Source organism: Nannospalax galili, unplaced genomic scaffold (assembly GCF_000622305.1).
Source record: "Nannospalax galili isolate Female #2095 unplaced genomic scaffold, S.galili_v1.0 scaffold612, whole genome shotgun sequence".
NCBI classification, from domain to species: domain Eukaryota; kingdom Metazoa; phylum Chordata; class Mammalia; order Rodentia; family Spalacidae; genus Nannospalax; species Nannospalax galili.
In genome coordinates, this window is record NW_008333388.1 from 3,072,398 (window position 1) to 3,099,316 (window position 26,919).

The following is a 26,919-nucleotide window of genomic DNA, read 5'->3' on the forward strand; positions in this document are numbered from 1 at the left end:
TCCTCCTCCTCCCCCTCCTCCTCCTATTATTATTGGTGTGTGTCTGTGTGTGCAATTTTATGTGTGTGTGAGCATGTTTGTGTGGGAACATATGAAGGCCATCAGAGAACCTCTGGTGTCTTTCCTCAGGAGCATCCACCTTGCTGTTTTGAGGCAGGGTCTCTCTCTGGCCTGGAAGGTACCAAGTAGGCTAGTGTGCCTGCTGGCCAGTGAGCCCCATGGATTCACCTGTCTCTTCCTTCCCAGAGCTGATACTAAAGTGTACATCACCACACCGACTTTCTTATGTAGATTCTGTGCTCAAACTTGGGTCCTCAAGCTTACGTAGCAGGCACTTTGCTGACCGAGCCGTCCCCCGAGCCCCAAAGGGACACTTTAAACACACATGATCTCTAACTTGAACCTCAGGGTGGTGATGCTGTGAATTTTACACCATCCATTCTAAATGTTCCTGGGGTTGAAAACCTCTGCTAATACATAATCCCAGGTGCAGGACTGGAGGCAGTGTCCCTCAGGTTCCAGAGAAAGGAGCGTCAAGTTCCATCAGCACCAATCATCTTCTTATTGGTGACAGAAGAATGTTTCTTAACATGGGGCTACAAATGATTAAAACTGTTTAGTCCTGGCCCCCTGTCACTGTTGGGGGAGGGAGGGAGTGAGAATGAGAGCGAGAGCAAGAATGAGAGGCGGGGGGAGAGATTGAGCCTTGTGCCTCTTAGGAGGATTAGGAGGACAGTGATCCTGTGGACAAATCCCATGATGTCATTCAATCTCCATCACCTCTACAAACACCCATATCCAACACTGGGAGTTGGGCTTCAATATAAATTCTGTGCTGACACGGCACTGGGTTCGTAGCTTGAGTTCTGTGTTTTCTATGGCATAGCCCTCACTTGCTTTTGGAGGGATTCTATGGGCATCATCTTCATGTCCTTTCTCTGGGCTGGGCTCCAAAAGAGCCTGGCTTGTTTCTTGCCTGGAGAGCAGTTCCCCTGCCAGCCCCTGAACCACAGCTCAGAAGGGGCTGGGGTCTGAGGTGGGCTCTCCATAGTAAAACGCACACTCGCAGGGCCTCGCTTCTCCTATCGGTCTCATTCCACCTCTGCCTGCCTGCCCTTCTCTTGTCCAAAGATCCTGAGTTTGGGCCTTGCCAGGGAACAGCCAGGACCCAGCCTGTGACTGGACTGGGGGTGGAGCCTGTGTCCAGTGGTGTTCCCTGAATGTAGGGACTGGAAGATCTTGTGCCCTCAGGTTATTCCCCCTCCTCAGGTACAGGTGTTGGCTGTGGCTGGTGATGGTCTCCATGTAAGCTACATATGCCGTCTTCCATCACCCGGTCTCCACTGCCGAGAAGGTACTTGGCCTTTATCTGCTCTGTAGTGGTCAAGTCCTCATCATGTTCCTCTCTCTCTGGGTTTGTTAAAACACTTACCTTTAGCATGTGTGCTTTGGGAGGGAGCAAAGTGTGATGAGTATTCAGTCCCCAGAAGCATCCATTACTGCCTGGGATGGAGGCTTCCGAGTCGCCCCTTCAGTCTTCTGACTGCGCTGATGGCTCACGGCTACAGTGCTCTCTCTGCATTACCTGGCTCACACTGTTTCTGTTTGGCTGATTTTCTTAGTGCGGTTCTTCATGGAGGGGTTTTTCTTCCTTTATAAAAAATTTTATTTTGTGTGTATGAGTGTATTGTCTGCACGTGTGTAAGTGCACCTGTGTCATGTAATGCCCGTGGAGGTCAGAAGGTGTTGGATTCCCCTGGAATTGAAGTTAGCAGACAGTTGTTAGACATCATGTGGGTGCTGGGACTTGAACCTGGTTCCTCTGCAGCCAGTGCCCTTAACACCTGAGCCATCTCTCCAGCCCCCATGGAGGGGTTTTTCAAAGCAATCATGTCAGGTATTGCCCCAAGTGGGGCTTGAGAAGCTGGGGTGGGGCAATCTGTCAGTCCAATGTACCTTCCAGATGACACCTTTCTAACCCAACTGCCAGTCCCAACACTTGGCTTTCTTAGTTTCAGAACTATCACAACCCACGGGTACAGGCATCTGTAACACTATGCAAGTCTGCCAGTGGCAACTTTCATGCCCAGCTCCTCACTGACTAGTTCTGGAATCTTGGCTAATTTGCTTCCTTGTTTTGAATGGTGGGTTCTCATCTGTAAGGCACAGCTGCTCGGCATACATGGCTTCCTTTGCCTTTTCTCTCTCTCTTTTTTTTTTTCAGGGAGACATTGGTGGACCAGCGGTCTGTGCACCAGTCTGCTCTTCCTGGGGTGGGGTTGGAGTCTAGCTGATCTTGCCTGCCTCTGCCTCCCCTGGTTGTAACAGCCAGTTCTGGAAGTCTCTGGTGCTCAGTTTCCAACCATGCAGACAAGAGTGGGGCCCTGAAACAGGGACAGCCTTCTCTGCAGGGTGGCAGCTGGTGTGGACCATGCCTCTATGCGGCACCTTACATCAGGGCAGGAGAGATAAGGTACTGTCACCTCCGACCTCAATAAGGGACATTCACGCTCCAGCGCCTCCAGTGAACAGGCGGTTTGACATTTTGTATGATGAGATTGTTCACAATCCAATGTGCTGCCACCTTGGAAAGAAAAAGGCCAAGCTCCAGACACAGTCCTCCATCCCCAGGCTTCACAGGTGGCTCATGAATGAAGGGTGGGGGAACAACTGGGGGAGGGACACAGAGGATCCTTGACTTGGATGAGCGAATGTTTGCAGAAGAGCACCTGAGGCAAATCTCAGGGTGAATGAACACACGAATGAACACACAAGTGCAGCCCCATGTTCAATACCTGATTCTAGGTATTAAGTCTAGAAGGATTTGAGATGCAAAAGACTGACTCAAATAATTCTTAAATTGTCACCTTGTCCCTGCTTGTTCTGTAGCAGACCTAGGACCAGCCAACTACAAGCAGTAGACATCTTCCTTTCTTGGTGGTGTTGGGGTTCAAACCCAGGGCCTCACACAGGCTGGGCAATTACTCTAGCACACAGAGAACTCTTATGGCTCTGGAGGCTGGGAAGCCCAAGGTCAAAGGGCTTGCACCTGAGGGGCTGTGCGGTGCCATCCTCTGGAGGAAAGCAGGAAGTACATGTGTGTGAGAGAAAAAGTGAGACATCAACTCAGCCTCTTACAGGAACAATCAACTCACCTCCCTGAGTGGACATTAATCCAATAGAAAGACAGCCCACATGGCTGAATCACCTATCGCCCATCTCTCAATGTTGCTGAATTAGGGATTCAGTCTCCAGCACAGGCCTTTGCAGAATGAAACACAAGCTGGTACTTGGAACTCTACTGTGGAGGAAGGCATTATTATTTTTTAATATTTTACTTTTTTTTATGTGTATGAGTTATTGCCTGCAAGTAGGCAGGTGCACCCATGTTGTGTAAGCCCTCGGAGGCCAGAAGAGGGTGTCAGATCCCCTGGAACTGGAGTTATGGTCATTAGCTGCCATGTAGGTACTGGGAATCAAACCCGGTCCTCAGCTCTAACAGCTGAGCCATCTCTCCAGCCCTGGAAGGCCATTATTAAGAGAGGAAAACGGGAGGGTCCCACCAGGGAATTTTCATAAGCTAGGTTCAGATAATCCAAACAGAAAACCCTTCCCCTTCAACCTAACTGGGAATACTGTAACCAGACACCACAGAGCTGCATACTGGTCAATCAGCACTGCCCTGATTTGCATGGTGGGAACTGAGGAACTGGAAATGACAAGCATTAGCAACTCTCAGGATGCCCCCATTCATATGGCGGGAACCACATGTCAGAATTACACTGCCATTGAACAAGTACAATCTTCTTTGAAATGGAGCCCCTACCCCCAGAGCCCACTGCGGCCAGTCCATCCCAACTACATAAAAATACGTCCGCTTCAACCACAAAAGGCCACCAAACCCCTTAAAGAGACTCCCGGGTTGGGGGGGGTGCACCTGCCTGTACCACAGCAGAGACACTGGGCAACTTCCTAGGCAGCCCCCAGAATTACAGTGGTGCTTGAAGGTGCTCTCTGCTGCTGTGCCTTTAGTATCTCGGTTCCTATGGCATCATGTGAATGAAAGACTAAAGGGGGCTGGAGGCTGCAGCCTCAGAACACCGACAGATACTATTTGCCGCTGGCTTCTAAGAAAATTGAGCCCTTCTAGCAAAACATCAGAGTCTGGTGTCAGATAAGAAACTCCCTGGTTGAGGACATGGGCCCTTAAACATCCCTTGCTAGATATTAGTGACACCAGCTTGTTCTTTCGTGTTTTGCCACACTGTAGCTTGGTAAACATGGGCTCATCTGATCCTCACAAATGTCACCTGGGGGAGGAGAGTTACTCCCATTGCTGTTTAACCACCCCAGGTCACACATGATGAAGCTAGGCCATCAGTGCAGTGACTAGTCCTCTGATGCCTGGCTTATGCAGATGTGTCTCAAACAGGACCTCCTTGAGCCTCACGCTGGCCCACAGCAATGGCTGTGTCATGTCACAAAGCTCACAACGTGGAGGGGACTCACCCAAAGCTTTTCAGTTGCTGAGCCCTGGTTTCTGAACCTCCATCTGCTTTTCTTGTCAATTTGGGTATTCTCTGAAGTGAAGAACAAAATGTGTTTCTAATTAGGTGATATCCTTAAAAAAAAAAACAAAACAAAACCCTAAACAGCTTTGGCAATGAAAATGTGCAATTTGAGCCATTTTCGTGGAGCAGGCTTTGGTTAACTTGCACCTTTCAGTGCTCTCTGCTCAGTAGGGTGGAAAAGGGGACCATTTGTTCCCAAATTTGCAAAACAAAGAGCTGAACCAGGCCCTTTCACTTGGTGACAATCCTTTAATAATGTCATTTCTATTCAGTAAATTTCAGTCTGTTTTTGATCTAGCTTGATTTCGTGTGTGTGTGTGTGTGTGTGTGTGTGTGCGTGCACGCGCGCAGGTTGACATGTACCATGCACACACGTGGAGGTCAGAGGGCGACTTTCTGTTGGCTTTCACCTTCCTCCCTGAGGCAGGGCTTCTCTGGTTTCTGGCACACTGCATACTCTGGGTTGGCTAGCCTGTGGGTTTCTGGGCGATTCTCCTGTCTCCACTTCTCAACACAGAGGCCTGTAGGGCTTACAGATGAACGCTACTGCACTCTGGCTTTTTACATGGGTTCTGGGGTTTCAACTCAGATGTCAGACTTACTGTTGCCAAGGTAGTGTTCAGTGTGGATGAGAAACAAGTCTCAGATTCAATAATTCTGAGCCACGGTGGCAGGAGCAAGGCCAGATGATCTTTCTCATAGGCAGCCTTGGCCCGAACGAGTTGGGTAGTGGTGTGCCTGCCAAGTGCCACACAGGCCAGGAAGAGCTCTGGCAGTCACAAGAGAAGCTGTGGCATCTAGTGGCAGGAGCTATGACACCTGGGGAAGTGTGGTACTTTCTGTGGGTTGGCATGGCCTCCAGAGACTCAGGCCAAGGTGGGCTGAGGGGGAACTGGGAAGGGGCACCTCGGAATGCAGAGCTGGGCATTGGGATGGAGAGCACTGAGGTCCATGAGAAGGGAAGGGTGGTCATGGCCTCTCGGCAGTCTTGTTTTGAACTCTCGCTCTAAGTAATCACCTTTAAAAATGCACACTGAATTGCAGGCAGCTTGGTGGCTTCACTGCATGTGAACGGGATGAGCAAGTAGAGGCCCAGGGGCACGTCTCTCCCTGGACATGCTGTGGGCAGGGAGTCTAGCATGTTCTGTCTCCTGTAATGGATGTGTGACAGCCAGGGTGTGTTCGCTTTATTGGTTTAATAGCTTTATTTTTTTATAGGGAGAAAAAAAAAGCAGAACTAAGTAAATTCCCTGAACTGCACTCAGGAAGCCACTGGAGCCCCAGTGCACCGAGAGCCTCTGCTGCTCGCCTCCAGCAGCTTCACGAAATGGCAAATAGTACCTGGGGGATGCACCATGTCACAGGCTGGGGAGTGAAACTTGCAAATTCCTGACAAATGTCATCACATTTACAGAGAGGGGAAAAAAAAGAGCTCCACATGACTTCATTGTACGTTAAAGACCTTTTATTTTCAGACCCTTTAGAGGAATAGCTTTCACTAACCAACCTTTGTAAATGGCACAGGTTCCCAGGGGCTCAGTGGGGCATGTTCTCACGGGAACCGCCCTCTGCTGGATGGAGAAAGGCTGGTCTACAGGTGAAGCTTTGGAAGACCCAATCATTTCCTGTATGTCATCTGGGTCTCTTCCCCACATTTTCCGCTTTCGCATACCAGCTGAACTCATACTCACCCCCACCTCACAGAATTAACATGTAGAGCATGGTTTCTATGGATGGACTAGTCTTGACCAGGGCGGCACAGCTCTGGCTATGCACATCAGATTCTGCCTGCTCAGGACAGATGAATGGGCTGGCCTGGAGCTAGCCTAGCATACCACCGGCAGCTCACAGTGCTCCGCAGGTGTCAGGGATATAGACGTTTACAAACAGTCACAGATGTTTAGATAATGTTCCTGGGATGGGCTGGGTCAGGGCAGGCTCCTGACAGGACAGGACTGGCTGGTGATGGCTGCCATCAAACTTATGAGCACAGCCCATAACCTTGGCTCTTCTTTCCCCCAATACAGCACATTTCAAAACATCAGTGCAGTCACCAGAATCATTTCCAGTGAAACCAATGCTCATTTCTTTGTGAGGGCAAATGCGCAGTTAAGGTCAGAGTCAAGTGGGATGGCTCTCCCAGGCTTCAGTGCCACTTTCCTCTCTGGAGTTCACAAATAACCCTCTCCTGAAGCTGCCCCTTGGATGACAATCACGAGTCTTATTTCACGAGTGATGATGGCCGGAGGAGCTGATTTGCTTTTGTCATAGCGTCTGAGCCAAAATGAGTCACCTTCCGCCCTCATGCAGAATTTAGAAACTGGACAAACTGCTTTTCTCAAGGAACTGAAGTGGCTTCACAGGCACATGGAGGAGAGGGTGGTTCCAAAGCTGTTGGTGGACGGCATCCCATGAAGGCAGTTCAGCAGCTGCAGGGGATGGCAAAGCTCCTCACCAGACGGTGCAGGTCCGTCTACTTTCTCAGCCTCTTTGCTGAGTACTCAAGAACTCCCGCCCTCCACCTTCTGCCGGGAGGGTGCTGCATGAAGGCGGCTGCTGTGGCTTTACTTCAGCATCTTCACCATGTATGGGCCTTGTAATCTGTAGCCAATCTTTCGGTAGTAATTCCTGGTGCCGACCCCTGCAGGCGAAGCAAAGTAATCAGAGCCTCTGGTTAGCCTGACTTTACTGACCCTCAGAAGTCAGCCATGGCTCCCCTCAACCTCACAACCCTGCTCACTCTCCACAGATCACAGCATTGTTGTCCAAACAGAGACTCAGTACGCTAACTTTTGAACACTTATACTATGTTGACTTCAAACTGTATGAACATATAGAATGTGTTGTGTGGAGGAGAAACGCCCCTTTCTCAACTGCTAACATGGGATCACAGTTACATGACACAGTTACATGTGGTGGCACAACAAATGTGTGCGTCTTGTTTCGGAGTCTCTGTATCAGTGTGGTCCAGCACTATGGTGGGCGCTACAGGTGAATGAGGAGGGAGACTTCATGTGTGAGATGCCTACAGCCTACATTCCACATGGGGCCTGGTGACTCCGTGGTTTTCTGGAGGGGTGAATGAGAAAGGAGGTGGAAAGGGGAACTCCACAAGGCCTGGGAAGCAAAAGCGAGCACAGCAAGCTGTCTTAGGTGCTGGGACTACCCGGGGTCCCAGGAACAAGCTTTCTTTCATTAGTAGTTGCCAGAAGTGGGTTTGCTGAGCTTCCCTGGCCCATGGGAACATGTGGTTTGTGAAAAGAAAGGTGGGTTTTCCTCACCAAGCACGGGGGATCTGAAACGCCTGGCCTCCCTGGGTGTACTTCTTTCTCTAGTTTCTGGGGTTTGTGCACGTAGCACGCTGCTCCTCTGCTTGGTGTACTCCCACCCTCAGCAGCCCTCAGACCGCCAACTCCTAGATGTTACTTCCTGTGGGCAGTGTCCGTAATAGACCCCTCCCCAAATGTGCTGGCTAAGGTCACAGTCTCCGTGTCTCCGCATGCGGGTGCTTTCCCCAACATAAGCTGTGGCTGCTGCAGCCTGTCCCCACACAGTGCAGCGTGCTGGATCCTGCTCACCAGGGTTTCTAGCCAGTCATTTGCATTGTGTTCAATAAAAACTTACAGAGCAAATTAGATGGAAGGCAGAGGTTCCGGCTGGAAGTCAGGTACTTTCTAGCTTTCTCAAGTCTAGCCCAGTCTTTAACCCAAACATTCAGGAACAATACTTCCCATCATAATTTGTTTCTTACCCATTTCAAAATGTTTTAAGTGTTAGGAAATGGAGCCAAATCTGCCGTTCTGGAGCCAGACCTGACCTGTGGAAGACAGGTCACCTTTCCTCCTATGGTGACCAGTGTCCTACACATGCCCACCTTGTTTTGGGATAATCAATCACTACTTCCGTTCCACATGGGGCTGGGTGCAGAGCAAGGGAACAATATAGTCATGAATGATGGGGCTTGAGCAGCAGTTCTGACTCAGTGAGTAAAGGTGGCTCTCCACCTTCAAAGGGGCAGACGGTTATTGTTCTTGATCTCTCCCAAAGTTCTAGCTCCAAAGGCATACCCTAAGATCAGCAGTCACCCACCTCAGTGAAAAGAACTGCTGTGTCAACATGACAAAGTATTTTAACACCCTAAGATAAGAGAGAACCCAAATATCCATCAGTAGTAGAAAAAATATAGCCTCACAGGGAATACAACAGAGCAATGAAAAAGAGTAGCCATGGATACTATCTGTATTCACATGGAGGAATTTCCCAGAACTCTGTGAAAGGAACCAGATAGGAAGCATTCTGTTCACACAAAATTCAGACACAGGAAAATTCATTTGGTCCGATAAAGGTTACATTTGAAAGCTGCTAAGGGTGCTACATGGTGCTGAAAATGCTGTGTTCTGATCCAGGTGGTGGTTACCTGTGAATACACACTTGCTAATATTAGTCAAGATGTGTACTTGAAATTTCACACTTCACTGCATATGTGCTACACCTGGTCCAGATGTAGCTGCTTGAATCTGGCCTGCAACCCACTATGTAGACCAGGATGGTCTTGAATTCACAGAAATCTGCCTGCCTCTGCTTCCTGAGTGCTGGGATTAAAGGCGTGTGCCACCACGCGCAGCTTTTTTGCTTGACTCATTCTAACTAGAGCTGGCACTGGCTTTTGGAGAAAGCTGGAGCAGGAAAAATCTCTGCAGGAAGACACAGGGAGTGTGTAAGGACAGGGAGAGATAATGCCACCAAGTTGAGCCACCATTAAAACCCCAGTTCAGATCTCAGAACCACTAGTGGCAGATCCCAAAGCTCTAATTCCGTGGTCTGAAATGTAATACAAGGTCTTTCACATTCTCCTTGGCTTTAGTTTCTGCCCAAATGGATCTTATGATTTCAGATATATGAGAGGCCAAGACTGACAGACCAGGCTGGATCTCAGGGATCCGCCCTCTGCCCAGCAGCCGCCCCTCACTTACCCTCCAGTCCCCAGCTTGGACTCTAGACTGTGGAGAACAGCTCCGGGGCTGGGATTAACACCCATCCTGCTGGCCAGCAGCACGGACTTTAATCACAGTGCTGCTGTTTCAGTATCACGAGCTCTGTTCTACTTGCTCATCTGCCTCCCCTCTAGTGTCAGCTCTTTAAAGTCAATGGCTTCTATCATCAGGGTTATTACAGAGTCTGACACATAATCAAGACACAATAAATGTCTGCAGATCTATTATACGCTCGTTATTTTGATGTTGTACACATACAGAGAAATGTGCTCCTGCAGGATATACTTCATAAAAGAGAAATGGCTTGAAGTAGGCGCCAGGCAGGGGAGGACTCCACACAAAGGGGATGAAGGGTTAGCCTCTGACCCTGCTGGAGTCCCACATTGTTACACATTCCTTTCCTTGCTGAGAGACTCAGTGGCAGCTTTCTGATATACACTACTTTCCCTGTTTAATAAAAAACAGCCCCCAAATCTTTCCAAAAGATTTCTGGCTTTTCAGTCCTGTTGTCACATTACAAAGCAGATGCCATGACATATTTATGCTGGAGAATCTCAGGCATCCAGAAATGGAGACTACTGACCTCCTCTGCCATTACCTGGATCCCACAGTAGCCAATTCCCCTGCTGGGGTTTGGCTCCCCACTGTCCACTTGTGGAATGTCCCCAAATGATTCCTTTTGGATCTGCTCAGTTCAGGCCCCAGAGACACATATAATTGTATGTTCCTTGTCACAGGAAGATGGTTTAATTTTAAGATGGCAGCAAATTGTTTTCATGTAATCCAGGCCTGGGCAACCCCTGGATAACCAGGAAGGCATGATGGTGAGCCCAGCCCAGGGGTGTGGTTAGGACAGGGCTTTCCTGCAGCTCATGGGAGCATTTCTCAGTGATGGCTCCAGCCGAGTGTCCCACTCCTGGGGCCTCTGTTCCTCCTTCCTATGGGAACTGGGTCCTGGAGACCATGTCCAGGTGGGGAGAGGCGCCGGGGCCTCAGCCTGGGCCTTTCTGCCCAGCTCAGCCTTGCTTTCAGGAACACGGAACTTTCTGAGACAACTCCCAGGACCCTTAGGAAGCCCAAAGTACTGTGGGGAAAAGCCTGGCCTCTGCTAGTCTGGATCCAAACCTCTTCTCTCCTAAACAATTTCACAAACACTCTCTTGTATTTCTTATGCATCTTATTTCTTGACATGAAGACCTGCCATTTCTCCAATGCACAGGACAAGCTGTCTCGGGTATTATGCCTGCCCCTGGCCAGCTGGGAAGGGAACATGACATCACCTCGTAAAAGCCCTACTCGGCTCCCACCTCCTCTCTCTACTCTTTTGCTAAGGGCTCTAGCAAAATCCTCCACCACAGTAACTTTCCTTGTGTTAGTCAGCCAGGAGAAAGCAATTACCCTCAGAGCTGACGTCAGTGGCCTCCTGGACCGCATGACATGCGAGGCTGTCCTGGTTCCAGCCCAGCCTGGCTGCTGCTGCAGGAGAGGCACATGGCTGTGCAAGCAGCCGAGTTCCTCACCCCACCATCTGTGTGGGCTGCTGCCAAACCCCCAGGTTGGGATGGAGCAGGGATTCAACTGCCTTTAGCAGAGGTACTCAGGGTGTCCCCTGCAGAGTGCCCAGCTATCCAAGACGCATCAAGGGTAGGAGACCACAGCCCAAAGACTGGCTGGCTTTGTCCTCAGGACTACCTAATCCCAGCCAGAAACTATCTGTGTCACAAGGACCTTTTTCTCATTGTAGGCATGGTAAATATATTTATCATCACCACTTTACCAGCTATGATGACCCCAAACTGAGGCAAAGGAAAAAGAATGCCATGAAAACTGCCAGGGCAACATTCTGAGACTTGGCTCTTGTGGCCAGCTTGTTCACCCCTCCCTGCCCTTGAGCGCTGCCTCAGGTCTCCTCTTTTGGGAGAAGAGATGAGACACGAGTGCCCAGACTTTACTGTATGTTACAAATTAGTCAAGAAAATGGCTTCTGCAGCTGGCGTGGTGGCACACGCTTTTCATACTGATCTCCGAAGGCAGAGGCAGGTGGATCTCTGTGAGTTCCAGACCAGCCAGGGGTACACAGTGAAACTTGATGCAGGCAAAGGGGGAAACTGAAGGCAGAAAGTATTGCTTGCTCCATGAGATGAGGGGCCACTCAGCCGGCACAGGGGAAGTCTCACCCAGCGGACTAGAAGCAACAGCATCTCTCAATCTGAACTGAATATCCTCAAGCCCCTGACAATGGGAAGGAAGCACTCTGCTTTCCCATCTCCTGCTCCCTGGCTAGGTACAAGGCCACTAAGCTTGAGATACAGATCTACTTACTCTAGGGAGTGAACAAAGGAAACCACCTAAGATGCCTTGCCAGCTGCCTTGCCACTGGCTACAGGAACACGTTAGTTATGGATTGCTTACTGAGCTTTAATGAAAATGGGGTGTGTTTGTGACAGAATCCTAAAGCAATCAGGCAAAGACACAGATGGAGCACACCTAGTTGTGTAAGTTCTAGGTTACTTTAGTAGTAAGAGCTTCTGCACGAGCACGAGGGCCTGAGCTTAAGTCTCCAGTGCCCAGGTAAAATTCTGGGTGGTAAAGTGCATGGGGTGCATGCCTGTAACCCCAGCACTGTTGGTTGGAGACAGGAGGACTGCTGAGGCTTGTTGCCCAGCCTAGCTCCAGGTCAGATTGACCCTGTCTCAAAGAAGTAAGGGAGAGAGGGGAGCACCGATATCCTCTGGCCATTGCTCTTGGGCACAAGGGCACCCCCTGCCCCCCACAGTTCTACTTTATTGTACTTTGGAGGGAGGGAGGCAATGGGCCGTTGAGGTAGTGTGTGAACCCGCTGGAAAACAACTCTGCTCCTCCATGTTACTATGGCTTTCATTCCCAAGGGGATCAGTTCAATGCCTCAGAACTCTGAAAAGAACACTTTTTCTTTAAAAAGAAAATAAATCAAGAGCAGGAAATGTACTTAAGTACTACAGAGCCTGTGATTCTAACTTTATTAAGAGAGAAAGAGCAACGTGACAGCTGGGTGACTATGCAGTACACTTTAAAGTAGAAGATGCTCTCTCCTGAGCATCTACACAGGGGCCAGCGATGCACGCTTTAAGTAGTGGCTCTGCACACACCAAACACCTAAAACCCAACAGGACTGCAGTCTCTGTCCTAGGAGAAATTTCCGAATGGGCCATAGCTCAAGCTCACACAAGGAGAAGCAGAACTGCCCTGCAGAGCAGGCTTCCTGACCCTCGCCCAGACTAGGTGGAGCACATCTCACGTTCCTGACTCTGCCATCTGCTTTCCATGAGGAGTCTCACTGGGCGAGCACACCCTTCTTTTACAGTACAGAGAGGACTCAACTTGTCTTGATCACCTTAACTTTCTGCATTTGTGTTCACTCTCAGAGGCCCAGCAAAAGAAAGCAGAATGCCTCCCCGAGGTGGCTGACACACCTCATTCTTTACGTATTCTGGAAAGCAAATCCTTATGTAAACGGCTAGGCAAATCATCAGAACAGGTGAGGTACACCTTGAGAAGAGACATAAGCTGCAGCGCTTCAGATGGAAGCTTGTGACAGACTGTCAAGAGCTACGTATGCTTGAGGAGACAGAAGGTTAAGTCTTTCTACAAAGAAATGGAAACCAAAAACCGGAGATGACAGAAGAGAGGATACCAGAAGCCAGACAACTAAAGGAAATTGAGTAGGATGAGGGCATCAATGGATGGTCCAGCAACAGGCTAGACACAGCAGAATGAAGTCAGAAGAAATGGCAGATGCAGAGGAACAAAATGTGCGTGGGAGCAGGCTATGAGACCAGTGGCCAGCAGAACCCGGTATACATGTGTAACTGGAGTTACACCAAGCTATCACCTGAATTAGCAGCAGAACACTATTCAGAAGTGATCAGAAAAAAAAAAAAAAAAAAAAAATCCACTAACTGAAGAAACCCAAGAAGTGACCTGGGAGTGGGGGTGGGAGTGGGGCAGAAAGCCCTAGGAAACATCATGGTGAAGATCAGACTAAAGTAATGACAGTCTGAAAAAACAAAGATGACATACAAACAACCAAACCATAAAAGCAGCCTCGGAGATTCTGAAAGACCTGTGTTCTACAGCGTTAGAAGCCAGGGAGGGGGATTCGAGGTACAGAAAGAAGTGACCTGGGAGTGGGGGTGGGAGTGGGGCAGAAAGCCCTAGGAAACATCATGGTGAAGATCAGACTAAAGTAATGACAGTCTGAAAAAACAAAGATGACATACAAACAACCAAACCATAAAAGCAGCCTCGGAGATTCTGAAAGACCTGTGTTCTACAGCGTTAGAAGCCAGGGAGGGGGATTCGAGGTACAGAAAGGAAACGGCTGAAACCCAGAATTCAACACCTAGGGGGAACTCCTTTACCACAGGCCTGTATCAGAAACTCCCCCAAGTACCAGCAAAAGTAAGACAGATGATGGGGCTTCTGCACAACGGATCCCACATACGAATGGCCACTACGAATGGCCACAGCTTGGACTTCCCAACTTCCAGAACTGTGGTAAATAAATCTCTAGTACGTGGAATATTCAAGTCTCAGGGATTTGTTTCAGCCAGTCCAATGGACTAAGATGCAAAGGCACCACTGCATAGTCACCGTCTAATATTAATAGGCTTTTCTGTCTATTACAGTTTCCAGCCAGTCTTTTCAAAGTAAAATTAAAAAGGGAACAATTAAAAAAAAATTCAGCTATGTGAATGCTTACTTTAATGGGAAAATCAGTTCTCCATACTAACAGAGACGAGAAAACTTGGGTTGTGATTACAACTGGACAAAAACTATGGGATTATAGATGTGGTTTAAGAGAGGAAGAAATAAAGACGGAAGTTTAAATGATCCAGTGCTTATGTGTTATTTCCTGGAATTCTTCAGGGAAAGAACAACTTTGGTCTAATTTAGACATTTCATATTGGCAAGGAAATGATTAGAAATCTGGAGGTGTATTCCTGTTCTTTGACACTTTTTTCCTTGGGTACAAGACTGGATTGAATTAAGATCGAGCCTTCATCATCATACGCCCACAGCCAAACTTGAAAAGGGAAAGACAAAATATGTTAATCTTTCCTTTGAAACTTAAATCTGAGTTTTCAAAATGAGACATCAAAGATTGAGATGATGATTCATGATCGCTTAATAAAAAACTCAGCAAAATAAAGACAAATTAAAGAAACTGTTTTAATTACTTTTGGTTCAATTAATCAACTATTTATTGAGTGCTTGATGTATGCCTCCAGCGTTAACCCAAGAAAACGCACTCATTACCTTCATTCATTTACTACTGAAATGAGACTTTATTGCATTCATTGATCTCCTACAGGATGGCAACATTTCATGCAACAACGCATACGGATATAGAAGCTGGGAAAAGGGTTTTATTCTCAGCATCTGAAAAAGAACCAATTAACTCAATGACCCTAAATCTTTTAGACAAATTTTCTCCTAAGCTATCATGGTAATGCTCGAGTAGGTGCTGGTGTTAGGTTACCCCTAGGTCTTAGGACGCTTCTTCTTAAGAGGGACTGGCACACAGGAGGGCACGCACCATTTGATTCCAAAGTGGAGTGGCTCTGTTGCCACCACTGCAGATGTACACGACGGCACTAACCATTTTCACTACTTTCTCAAACCATGATTGTCTCTGAGTGTCAAAACTGTAAGATTTACAGCCTGGGAGGAAGTGGGGATTCTTCTGTTGATGGTTTCTTTAAATACAGACTTTAAATGGTAGAATAGGAGGTTTTCAGAAATCAGCACCTCCACTGAACTAGAAAAAACAAACAATTGGAACCAATTATCTTGCTAAGGCTCAGCAGTGAGGGGAGTGCCATGACCTCTGGAGATACAGCTAGAAGTGACTTCTCCCATGCAAAGATTCTTCAACATGACTGAAAATCGAGAGCAGAAACCAGAGATGTCAGAACTGGGGATAACATTAAACTATTGAAAGAAGAAACAAAACAAAAACAACAACCAGGTAACCAAGAATCCTACATTCAACAAAACAATTATTCAAGGATAAAGGATCAATGAAGACATTCCCAGATAAACAAAAGCTAAGGCATTCTGTTACTAGATTTGCCTTACAATAGTAGAGGATCCTTCAGGCCTGAAATGAAAGGACACTAGAGTAACTGGTACAATGTGAAGAATTAAAGGACCCTGGCAAAGCTAATTATACAAGTAAACATAAAAGTTGCTTACATCGTAGTTTTGATTTGTAATGCCTCTTTTCTTCCTATGGAGTTAAAAGACGAATTCATGAAACAATAATTATAAATATGTTAATGGACACAGGTCTAAAGGTAGAATCTGTGGCAATCACACAAAGGGAGGGATGGATATACTGGGGCACAGTGCTCGCACACTATACAGAACACGCCACCACCACAAGCAGAACAAACATTTTCACATGCACATGGAACATTCTCCAGCACAATAATATGAAGAGTCTCATAAATTTAAAAACACTGAAGGCAGACAAAAGACCCTTTCCCATCACAGTGGAATGAAACTAGAAACAGTAGCAGATGGAGGAGAGGAGCTGGGTGCACAGGAAGTGGAATGGAAGGGTAACTGAGGCAGTCATCTGAGATGGGGTAGGACCTGCAGTGACACAGGTGTTCTGGGGTCATACCCATCCCAGGAGACCACAGTGCTCAGACATTTGTGAGGCCTGCTGCTGCATTGGATCTGCTGTCTGCAGGTGCCTGTGAGTTCTTCCACTTTGGATGAGGTGGTGCTTCTCTGGGACAAAAGATGGTGCATTTCACACTGTAAAAGACTCCAGCAGAATGCACCCCAAAGGCTGGACGACATCTCTGTCTGTACTTGCTACTATTGTTTAGTGGATCTGGATAACTACTGGTGAGGCTGAAGAGATTTCATTACACATACGCATGAATAAAAAAATGTTAAGGGAGGGGCGGGGCATGACAGCTTAGTGTGTAAAGGTTCTTGTTGCCATGCCTAATGACTTGAGTGTGATCCTTGGGTCCCACATGGTTGAAGGAGAGAAGCAACTCCTCCGACCTCCACATGTGCTTTGTGGCACCTCACCCTCCAATAAATAAATAAATAAATACAATAAAATTTCTTTAAATAAAAGCAGGGCGTTACTACTGTGCTCATAGAAGTAAATAACTGAGCGTACTTTGAAAAACTGTATGCAAACACACCAGATCACCCACATGAAATGGAAAAATTCTTAAGAAACAAAAAACTATAAAAGTTAAAAAAAAAAAACAAGGCATTAAGCAGACTACAGCAAGTTGAGAATAAGTAATCAAAATAATAATCATAAAAATCTCTGTTCCACCCTCCAAAAAAGATGGGCGGGGAGGCCAGGACCAGACGGCTTTAGGCAAATTCCATCTAACAGATTAAAAAAGAACTGACACCAATTCTTCCCAAGTGCTCCCAACAGTGGAGAAGGGTTCTTCTCTTTGGTATCAGAACCAAGGTGCTCACGCTGACAGCTGGACAGCCTGGATGTCCCCAGCTGCTCCAGTGCAGGCCCTCTACAGCATGGACCAGGGAAACATCATCTCTAATGTTCTGTGGAAGTGTTCATCCACAGAATCATTAAGTAAAGCACTGCTGCTTTAAACCACTAAATTTGGGGGTTTGCACTGTCAAATAATTTAAAGGACCAGTAACTTCTATAGGATTTTCAGGAAGATGGAATAGATTGCCTACCCCACAACTGTACCTTAAATTCTAAGCCCAACAGTTCCTGTCTCACAGATATGAGAGCTCTGCTCAGAGACCAGAGCTCAGGCCAGTGTGCCACTGGAAGCAGAAACCCCTGATGAAAGGCCTCATAGAACCCGTCGCCTGGAGGCAGCACCAACATTTTCAGCATTACTTAGCAGTATCTGTCCACCTTAAGGGGATGAATCCTGCCTCTTAAAGATGTAAAATAGATATGCCTTATCAAATTAAATGAGTTAGGGCAACATCAACTATTTATAAAGTAAAAACAACACAACACAAAACAAAACAGTATTCTTCCTAGGAGAGTTGATTAGGAGTTAATGTTGCAATAAATCATTAAAACAGACTTATGGGAAGGCTGCCTTTTAAACAGAACATCCTTCCCCAGCAGGAAGCCTGCTGTTAACCTCAAAGCTCCCAGATCTTTTAGGAATATCAGCACTGACCACATGGTACAACCCTATTCCTCCTCCTAAGCCAAAGTATACAGCCTTCAGTGCCAAACTCAACCAGAAGAACAGGAACGGGAAGAAGCCTGTCTGCAGGAGCAAAGCCAGCCTCAGGACAGTGAAGCGCACAGTTCAGAAACACAAGGCAAGATGGCGCCAGCTGCTGGGAGCAGCAACAGCGCTGACCAAATGCTGTTCTTCAACAGCCACTACGATCAGTGCCACTGGCTTCTGCTGAGGAAAATTGCCCCAAATCCAGACACTTGCTAGATCCAAATGGTAGAAAGTCATGAGTGGCCTATTAAGGAATATTTGAACATGTGCACTAATGAATGGTCATGTGATGCTAAGTGAGGGATGGTTTAATGCAATCAATGTGTAAAATGCTACAAATGGTCCCGCTCCATCTACAAATGAATGAATGTCAAGCCAGGGAATAGCAATGCCTGAGAGGAGCCGGGTAACAGTGCGGCCACAGCGGAGCTGCAACAGACACCATTAGCAAACAGCCAGTCAATGTGTTACCTAGCTGAGTGGTGTTCTATGCCAGCAATCCAGTCTGATTAATAACGATGCTGAAATTAATAGAGTACTTATAGTAGTGCAATACTTTGCTGTATCTATTATTGTCTTTAAGAGAAAGATGGTAATAAAGATTAACAATCCCATTGGAATGCACATCAGAAAAGAAACAGGTGTGATCACTGTTAGAGTATCAAAATGGAAGACACACAGAAGCTGGAAAACATGCATTTAATTAGGAGTGCTTAGAGGTAATCTACTTCAAAGGTAATTATGTGGAGGGCTGAAGGTGAGAGCACAAAAGAGGAAACCCTCTTCTCCAGTCCTTTGTGCTAAGTCCTGTATTAACATGCACATGTGGCACAAACTGGTTTGCATTTGGCAGGCTTCGGGCGTCCATTAGCAAATAGCTCCGCCATAATGAAGAGAAACCTTTCTGGGTACTCTGGTGAGGATTATGAGTCCATTATCAGGTGGAACTGGTTACAAATGTACCCTGCTTTTCAACTACATGATAATGAGAAGAATAAAACACACCTTCACCTACAAGGAGAGAGATGGGTAGTAGCCTGGAACACAGGCAAAGTTTCTTGGGTCCAGGAAGTAAATCTTAGCTACTTCTAGTTTAAGGAAACAAAACAACTGCTATTTTCTGCCCACATAAGACTTTATTAACCAGTGGCTCTGGGGCACAAAGCCATTAATTTCAGTCCCAGGAAGCCATACTGGATTATATAAGGCAGAGGCACATTGATTTTTGACTACTGGGGACTGCAGACACAGCTTTAGGGTCATATGGCTCTGGGTACTATGAGTAAGAATGATCTCATCTCCACAGTGACTTGTCTAATCATCCCACACTGAAATTCTCCCCTCCCCTCATCCTGGGCTTTGCAATAGATTTAAACAATATGGCTATCATGCTCTGACTTCAGAGATGTCTGTCATTAACCAGTCAGACGTTTTTCTTGCTTCTCACCATCTCGGTGTGCTCTATCACCCTTGCACAGTTCTTGGCCAATGGCCATATTAATTTTCTACTTGAAGGAACACAAATAGAATATTGCTTATGACGAAGGCAGGAGAGGAGCTTGGGGAGTAGCTGTTCATCTTACTGCATAGCAATTAGCTTGGCAAATTGAAACAGTAGCATGATTAAATCTGATACCTAGCCAAAATTGCCAAAAGGAAAAAAAAAAATCCTCATTTTATTGGAGGTGTTCAATGGCTTTTGAAACTGTCCTTGTGGGAATGGTATCAGCAGTGTGACATCAGAGCTCTGGTTTCCATGGTGATCGTTAGTGATGGCATTTGAAATGTTGTGGTTAGTTTCCACAGCAGAGGTCCTTTGCATCTCACCTCATACACACAAGGGATGAAACAAACTGCTTCTGATGTTTGAAGGACAGACTGCTGACCACCACATAGACTGACACTTCCGTTTTTAAGTAAATAAAATCTGTCCACCTTCAAGAGCTGTGTACTGACAGGAGATGCTAAAGCACTTGAACCAAACAGGGACTAATTGCTTTGCAATTCAGCAGCAATTAATGGCTATTTCCTACCTATATATTATTTTACAAATCAGTTGTTTTCAGAACGTTGATTTGCCCATTTTTATATGCAGAAAGAGCACTTTCTGACTTGCAAGTATTTGATCTTAATGGAGAAATGAACAGCCTGGAGTCTAAGGAGGGAGCACTCATCCTCTACTGCAGACAGGGACAATCACTGGTGACCAAATGCATGGCCACTCGAGCACGCCCAGAAGGCAGCCCAACACCAGACTTCTTCTTTTGAAATGAAGTCTGACTCTGTAGCCCAAGCTGGGCAATCATCCTGCTTTAGCTTTCCAAGTACTGGGGTCATGGACCCCTTAAAACAGTTTACTAAGACAATTACGTACTTCAAAAAAAGTGAATAAACTTGAAAGCCTATTGGAAAATACTTCATTTGACTGACCAGTGAAGCAGTTTTCAGTTTTTCTCATGCGGTTGTAGATGTAGCACTAGCTCATCAAGCACGTGACGTACACTTCAAACACGCTGAGGTGACAGACAGAAGCAATGCTTTTTAATAGGGAAATGAGACTATACAGTGCCTTTCTGATCAGTGACACAAGTTAGATCTACGATGCAGTTAATAATACTGTCCAGAGGAAGAAGCAAAGATCATAAATCTACGTAACAGAGAAAACCTATTGGCAAGATGAAGGGAAGTCATAAGGAATCAGAATGTAATCTTAAAAACTCTACGCAAATGCATCACTCTTGCAGCCTGGGTAACCAACATGGTAAAGGATTCTGTCTCAGTTACTCAAGTTACTAGCTATGCCAACACAGCACATCTAAGCCACTGCATTGTGTGACTGACAGGAGACCCATGGACTCACAGAGAGGACAGGCTTAGGATCTGAGGCCAAGGTCAGGGAGCAGCATCGGTTGTGACCAAAGTTATAGATCCACGACCCAAGGGATTAACTGCCTATGGGAAACTTTATCTACCAATTTCATCATCGAATACCCCGGCTCCCTGCACACCTACCTCAGGCATGTCTCTTTATGCCATCCATGTCTAATGCAGTGTCTCACTGATGAAATGCAGCCTGTAAACATCAGTACTATCGATCCTGTAGAGATTCCCGTTCTAGATCAGTATGCAGAGTTAATTGTTGGACTTTTTACAAAAGATGTACATGTGAGCACGCATGTGTGCACACACATATCACGGTACTTAGAAAAACCAAAGCCAATGTGACCAAACACGGAAGAAAAGAGCAACACTAAAATTCGGTCCAACAACACATACTTGGTTGGTTTCTACCTCCCCTAAGTTCTAAGTAAGAGATCTCTCCAGAGTCTGCCCCAGAAACTTTAAGAAAGCAGTGACATACTGCTAAATAGAGAAATGAAGTGTACTGGCCACACAGCAAAACGTGTTTCGTGTTCCCACATGAAGAGTGATCCAAGCAGGAATCCACACGGGAAGTCAAGGAGGCCCTACGTGGCTTCCCTTACAGACAACGGTAGGGCTCCCAGACCACAGGGCAGGAAACACTGCTCACCATCCTCTCTTCCACAAAGACCTGGCTTTAGTTCCAAGATGGCCTTCCTCCCAGGGCTGCTCCTAGCTGCTCACAGCTAGCTGGGAGACACCCTCTGCAGGGTGCTCGAGTAGGAGACGTACCTTACCAGCTGACAGGGAGAAAGGGTCTTCTGCCTGCTTCTCTAGCCAATACTCTTCTTGATATTTTAGAAATTCTCCATGCAGATGATATGAAATTGAGCTATCATTTAGATTATGAATAAAAGCCATCAAGAGGACAGATGCTGACTTCCACTTAGAAAGACACCCTGCTCAGTAAAAGCAGACCCCGAGGCTCTTACAAGCAATTGGATTTGACCTCAGGCAAGTCAGAGGCCCTCTGTGGGTATTTCTGAGGGAAGAGAGATGTCAGAAAGGCAGTGAAGGAATATGGAAGCCTTGTGGTTTGTAGGTTCCCACAGACACCAGAAAATCACGTCTGAATGCCATTTGGGGGGTGTTGGGCTGCAGGTTAGACAGTTACTAGCACCTAAAGACTGGGAAGAAGATATGATGTCTGGAGAACACTAGCGAGTCTTGCTACTCAAATGTGGTCTGAAGACAATCAGGCATGGGAGCTGGAGAGATATGGGCTCTGAGCTCAACAAGATCTACCTAATGAGTCGAGTCCACCTTGTAGCAGCTTTGTGGGGGATTCCTAAGCACATTATGATCTCAGAAGTTCTCTAATGAGAATTTGGGCAGTGCTCTGGCAGAAAGGACACAAAAATTTCTGGTGTTATCAATCCTCCCCAGATGTACATGCAGTGTGCTCTGAGGCAGGCTGCCCTTTCCAAGTACTTATGGCCAACTGCAGGGTAAGGTGGGGAAAGGGAAACACTTTCCTATTAAATGTCAGTACAGTCAGGGGAGTCTCAGTTGGGTGCTACTTTGTGGGATTAAGGAAAACAGAGACAAATATGCAAAGCTAGACATGTTAAGAAACTTGTTATTAATATGCGCAACATAAAAAACCCAGTCACACAAAATGATTAAGTGAGCCTCTGTGATTATATTTTCACAATTATAATCATTAAGGTCTGTATATGGGTATTGATTTATCGACTGGCAACTTCTTATTGAATTTGCTTTTTAAAAGCCCCAGTTCAGTTTTCATTTTCAGAAAAGATTATTTTCTCAGAAGGTTACTGATAAGTTTCTGGGTAGTCTAAGTTTCTGGTAGTCTGGGGGAAAAACATCCTAAATTTTGATTCTGCTTTTTACCATCTTTGCTTCCTATGAGGGTTGTGACACTGAGGAGCGCAGCACAAGGGGGTGCCCATCACACCCACCACGCCCACCATACCCATCCTTTCCTGCCTGCTCTCCCTTTCAGGTCCCCTTAATACCTTGCACTAACAACTCAGGCTCTAGTTCAATATTCTGAACCCCAATGACTCTCCACATTAAGTTAACATTTTCTTTCAACTCACACCATCCAGTTCCATTTCCCTGGAAATAAAGCCCAAGAGAGAAGCTGACCACAGTGACCAGAGGATGGACAGCAAAGAAAAGAGGACAGGGGCTGCTGGCCCTAGCTCTGAGAAGCAGAGCACTTTGAGAAGTGCTAGTTCACCCAACAACTCTATGGAATTTCCTGAGTGTCTAAACACAAGTCTTTGCTCGTCAGCCTGGACCAATTCGGAACACAATAATCATACAGAGAGACAGGAGAATGGATGGATCCAATATGGTGCCAAGTTTGAAATGTGAATGAGTGAATCATGGACCCTCCCCGTTACCTGAGATGAGCGCTATCTTCCCAGACCTGTTACCTGAGATGACTGCTATCTTCCCAGACCCGTGCTCTTCCCGAGCTATTCTTTCCGCTTCTTCCATCAGCAGCATGCCAAATCCCTAGGAGCAGCAAAGAGAGGTTAGGAGAGGCAAGAGAGACTCACAAAATAAGGTTCTAATTTAGTAGTTGCTAAAATTTCTTAAAAAGAGTAACAAAAATCTACTTGTTGAGTAGGGAGAAAGTCATTTGATTATGCTAGAAGCAGACTGTGGTGGTAAGGGAAAGGCTGCCTTTCTAACAGAGCCACCAAGTGGCTTCTGTGGGCGATGGGACCTAGTCATGGTGCTGGGCAATTCCCTCTGAGCTGCCATCTCTTTTTAGGTAAGTTCTAGGCAACTCTAGTGACCGGGTGTAGGGTAGTCTTTTATTTACGAGTCACCCCTCCAGTTTCTAAAAGGGTTTAGAACCCAGCAAAATTCTTGCATTATCCAAATTACGACTTACCCTAGATCTACTATTGCCTCCTTTAACATATTTTCCTGAAATTAAAAATGTGCATTCCTAGTCTCAGGTTGTTGGGGGTCAGGACAGGGTTTCATACATATGACACAGCTGATACCTGTGAAGTGCTTTGATGTTAAATGCTTTCCTGTCATCTCATTTGATTCCACAGTAAGCATTAGGTGACATTCCAGTCTCATACTCTGGACTTGGATCTGTTTTTTCCCCTTGGCTGCCAAAGAACTCCCAAGGGAGCACCACAAAGACAGAGTATCTCTGAACAACTGGAGTATGAATCCTCTTCCTGCTTCCCTCCCCCCTTCTCTGCTTCATCTTCCCTTCCTCACCCCACTGCTTTTGTCTCTTCCTCTTCTGGGCAATTTCTTAGCTCTAAACCACACAGAAACAGAGCGTGGGATACCTGATGCTGAAACTTTGTGGGGTCCCGGCTGCTCACAGGGACCACGCTTCCATACACATGCAGCTCCCGCACTATGGAAACGCCTCCACCCAATTCGAAACGGAAAGTTTCTTCTGAGCACTTCCGTAATCTCAGGAGGCCAATCAGAATGTCCTGATCAGGGTCTTCGTAGGACAGGAAGGTTTCCCAGCCACCATTGGCAACATAATCTCTCCTTACCAACTCAACCTGTTGGATAAAAAGCAACAAGAAAATACTGCTCAGAATTAGAGAACCAAGTTCATCTTTTATAATGGTGTGCACGTATGAAGGTCAATACTCAGCTACAAACAAAGAAGGCACCATGGCTAATTATGCTTCTTACTTGTAGGTAGCACAGAGATTGAACAAGAGTAGACTATTGTAAACGAAGGACAATTTCACAAATATTTGAACTTAATTACCTTGAGATTCTTACAGATATCCAGCTCAGGGAATGAGTCTATGTATTTAAATTTTCGATCTCCCATGAGTAGTCTCTAAGATAAAACTAGAAATTTAGCCATACGTGCAGCTCTTAGGAATACCTCCTCTTGTCTTCAAAATGGTCAGATATTCAATAGTTTCATTTCCTAGCTTTTACTTCTTCACTAAAAGCTATTCTGGAGGGTGTGGTGATACTGATCCCTTCTTCTTTGATGGGATTAATATGTTGAAGTCCAATCACTAGAGAGTATTTTCTTGGCGGGGGATGGACGGATGGAGAGGACTTCAGTGGTAGCAACCTACACAGACTTTGACTCTTCAATCAGTTGTACAAATACTCTTGGCACTTTGCATAAAAATGAACACTGTGGAACAATAGGGTCTACATACTTGAATAAGGATAAACAGACACACTCTGTACTCAAACTGAGGTAAATAGCCCTCAGCTTAATGTTTGCAAAATAACCAGATTGCGTAATTTGGCAAAACAATTGTCTTGAGTCTATTTTTTCTCTCAAAAGGCCCCAGATGTGTAAAATGTCAAGTAATAATTCATGCTAAGAACAGAAACATTAATGTAGAGATCATCTATTCCAGCCTTCCTCAAATGGATTCCCATAAGAATTACACCCCACAGAAACAGCGGCACAAAGACAGACATTATGATATAAAAGTGAAGCCATGCGTCACATACAGCGACTGTGTTAGGACACTGCACTTCAGCTTTGTGGAACTTGGCTACTCGCTGTCACCTACTCATTTGATTACCACCAGTGGACAAGAATTTCACAGCTACATCCATGAGATTGGCAGGCAGGCTCTCCAGAAGAGGAGCCACTGGTCAGACATGGCCATCCACACCTGAATTTGTTAAGGTTAAATAACATACAACTCCAAGGCCCTCATTTGTACTAGGCATAGTCAGACGCCTGAGAGTCATCTATGACTAGTATGGCAGCTCAACTGTGGAGTGTTTCTCACACTGGGTGGTTCTGTTGGACAGTGCTGATCAGAAACCAGATGCAGGCTTGGTTTTTCTAACCTGGCTCTTTCATAACCTAGTGACTCTCGTAGCTGCTTTTTGGCTGGTTTTGCATCTAATCTCCAGCTACTCTCTGCCTGCTTAGTTATCCACTCCCTTCTGGTGTTTGCTCTGTAAGCAGATGGGGCCCAAGCTTAGGGGAGATCTAAAAGAGACTAACCTGGTATGGCCGCACTTTGTGATGAATTTCTTGGATTCCAACCTCTCTGGTTCTCACATCTCGGCACTGCCAAAAATAGAAAGTGGTGACTTTAGTGTTCATTTAAACCACATTCTGGGCTCAAAATTCAGTCTGATCGTGACTTACGTTGAAACAAACCAAAACAAAATAAAACAAAAAGAAAAATCTGAGAGCCATCTTCTATAAAGGTGAGCGTGGGGAAGCAGAGCGGTGATTTGTGAAGCTGTGCTGTGTTGCTTTTAAAATAAATTTAGAATTCAAATTCACATATAATCTTTGTGATGAAGAACGTTAAGTCAGAAAGCTAGAAAATAGTTTTTGCCCAAGGGACTCAACTATCTGAAAGTAGAATCCCAAACTATGATCACAGAAGAGTAAACATGAATTCTTAAAATTTTAAAACCTTCATGATTTATCACATCAATAGTTTTCATATTGTATTATTTTAGATATGTCAAAAAGATACATATTAAAGATGACATTTTTCTCTCTTCAAAGAAATACTCTGTGGAAAAAAGATGAGGGAAGGGAGGGAAGATAAAGAAGGCATGTAGAGTCATCTAATGTACAGTCATCTAGTGTACAGTCATCTAGGGTACAGCCATCTAGGGTACAGCCATCTAGGGTACAGTCATCTAGTGTAAAGTCATCTAGTGTACAGTCATCTAGTGTACCAGTCATCTAGTGTACAGTCATCTAGTGTACAGTCATCTAGTGTACAGCCATCTAGTGTACAGCCATCTAGGGTACAGTCATCTAGTGTACAGTCATCTAGTGTACCAGTCATCTAGTGTACCAGTCATCTAGTGTACAGTCATCTAGTGTACAGTCATCTAGTGTACCAGTCATCTAGTGTACAAGTCATCTAGTGTACAAGTCATCTAGGGTACAGTCATCTAGTGTACAAGTCATCTAGTGTACAGCCATCTAGGGTACAGTCATCTAGTATACAAGTCATCTAGTGTACAGTCATCTAGTGTACAGCCATCTAGGGTACAGCCATCTAGGGTACAGTCATATAGTATACAAGTCATCTAGTGTACAGCCATCTAGGGTACAGCCATCTAGTGTACAGTCATCTAGTGTACAGCCATCTAGGGTACAGCCATCTAGGGTACAGCCATCTAGTGTACAGTCATCTAGGGTACAGCCATCTAGTGTACCAGTCATCTAGTGTACAGTCATCTAGTGTACAGTCATCT

General features: G+C 46.0%; 1 protein-coding gene across 2 annotated transcripts in view; it reads right to left on the bottom strand.

Moving 5' to 3' along the window:
* Nucleotides 1-6,024: 6,024 nt before the first annotated feature.
* The window catches only part of Elp3 (elongator acetyltransferase complex subunit 3), a 78,441-nt gene continuing 57,546 nt past the window's right edge, over nt 6,025-26,919 (bottom strand). For both annotated transcript variants that reach the window (XM_029561130.1, XM_008828136.3), the window contains 4 exons: nt 25,697-25,762; nt 24,030-24,257; nt 23,145-23,226; nt 6,025-7,212 (listed from right to left, as the gene is read on the bottom strand). In XM_029561130.1, coding sequence (XP_029416990.1) covers nt 7,136-7,212; nt 23,145-23,226; nt 24,030-24,257; nt 25,697-25,762 — 453 coding nt within the window. In that variant the 3' untranslated portion in view covers nt 6,025-7,135. The remainder of the gene's footprint in view (nt 7,213-23,144; nt 23,227-24,029; nt 24,258-25,696; nt 25,763-26,919) is intronic.